Source organism: Charadrius vociferus, unplaced genomic scaffold (assembly GCF_000708025.1).
Source record: "Charadrius vociferus isolate BGI_N301 unplaced genomic scaffold, ASM70802v2 scaffold436, whole genome shotgun sequence".
Classification (NCBI taxonomy): Eukaryota; Metazoa; Chordata; class Aves; order Charadriiformes; family Charadriidae; genus Charadrius; species Charadrius vociferus.
Genome location: NW_009649187.1, coordinates 4,378,472 through 4,379,756, shown reverse-complemented (window position 1 = coordinate 4,379,756; position 1,285 = coordinate 4,378,472). Strand labels below are relative to the sequence as shown.

At 39.4% G+C, this 1,285-nt stretch overlaps 1 protein-coding gene across 1 annotated transcript in view; it reads right to left on the bottom strand.

Moving 5' to 3' along the window:
- Positions 1-281: 281 nt before the first annotated feature.
- The window catches only part of FAM21C (family with sequence similarity 21, member C), a 36,467-nt gene continuing 35,463 nt past the window's right edge, over positions 282-1,285 (bottom strand). The window contains exon 30 of the mRNA XM_009888728.1: positions 282-761. Coding sequence (XP_009887030.1) covers positions 625-761 — 137 coding nt within the window. The 3' untranslated portion in view covers positions 282-624. The remainder of the gene's footprint in view (positions 762-1,285) is intronic.

Genomic DNA, 1,285 nt, shown 5'->3' with positions numbered 1-1,285 from the left:
CTGGCAGAGAAGTTTTAACCATTGTTATTTTTATAGACCACATTAGGTGCCAATACGAAATACCTTATCTCTATCTGGTGTCAAGTCCTGCACTAAGACTTGTTAACTGATGGATTACATATAAGAGGAGATAACAGAACCCAGCCTTACCCTAACATAAGCTCAGTAGATTGGCAGCTGACCCAGACAAGGCATGGTAGTGGTTTTGGTTGTTTTCAAGTCATGATGCAGACGTCCTTAGCAAGCGATAAAGAGGGAAGTAAGACATACAGACAGATGTAGTTTAACAGATTCCATTTACTAGTTATCAATTATTTTCTCTATAGATTCGTTCAATAAAACAAACTATACTTTGTATAATAGATTACTTCATTGCAGGTATTGCACAGGCTATAGTCATCTGGGCACCACATGGAAACAATATAGCAGGAGGTTATTGGTTTCTGTAAAAATATATCATTTAGCACAATGAGACCAAGCACAAGAGAATACTAACCATTTAAAATGGGTAATCTCATTTAATGTCCACAGCCATCTCATTTCAGCTATACTGGATTAGAGAATCCAGAGTATTAGTACTGGACAGGGCGTAAGGAAGGCCTCTCTGCAACATACTCCCCTTGGCTACTGGCCTCCAAAGGCATTCAGCGGGTCATCAAACGTGCTCAGTGTCTTGCTTTCAGATTTTGCTTCTGAGGCTGCTTGGGAAGATTTGCTTTTGGGAGCGGGTATCTTGACTTGGCTGCTAGAGAAGATATCATCTAAAGGAGAAGAAAAAAAAAAAAAAAGAAGATTTTAATGTGAAGTGACTGCCAAACAGAAGTAACATTGTACAGAAGAGTCTCCAGCACACAGCAGTGACTGCCAAGGACATTCTGTGATAAACAAATGCTTTCCTGCTGCTTGCAATTCTAGATGCACTTGTAAGGACATACGTGGGAGCTGTTCGCTCCAAGTCAAATTAAGAGTATTTTTTCTTCTCAGTAGAGCAGAATAATACTTGTATTTTATAACATGTTCAAGCTCTCATTTGAGAAGTACTAATAAATTAAGCCTCCACAATAAATTCCATCATGCAAGTGCCAGATAATATCCATCTTATCTAGAACATTAGCATCTGAGGAACCTCAGAGATCTCACAGCTGTGAGATTGTTGCCAAGAAAATCAGAAGAGGAAAAGATGGTACTTGCTAGCGACTGCTGTTGGGACATCCACTAGCCATATGAGAGTCTTTAATCTACAGCACAATAACACAGCATAAATCACTTGAGAACAGAGCACAGC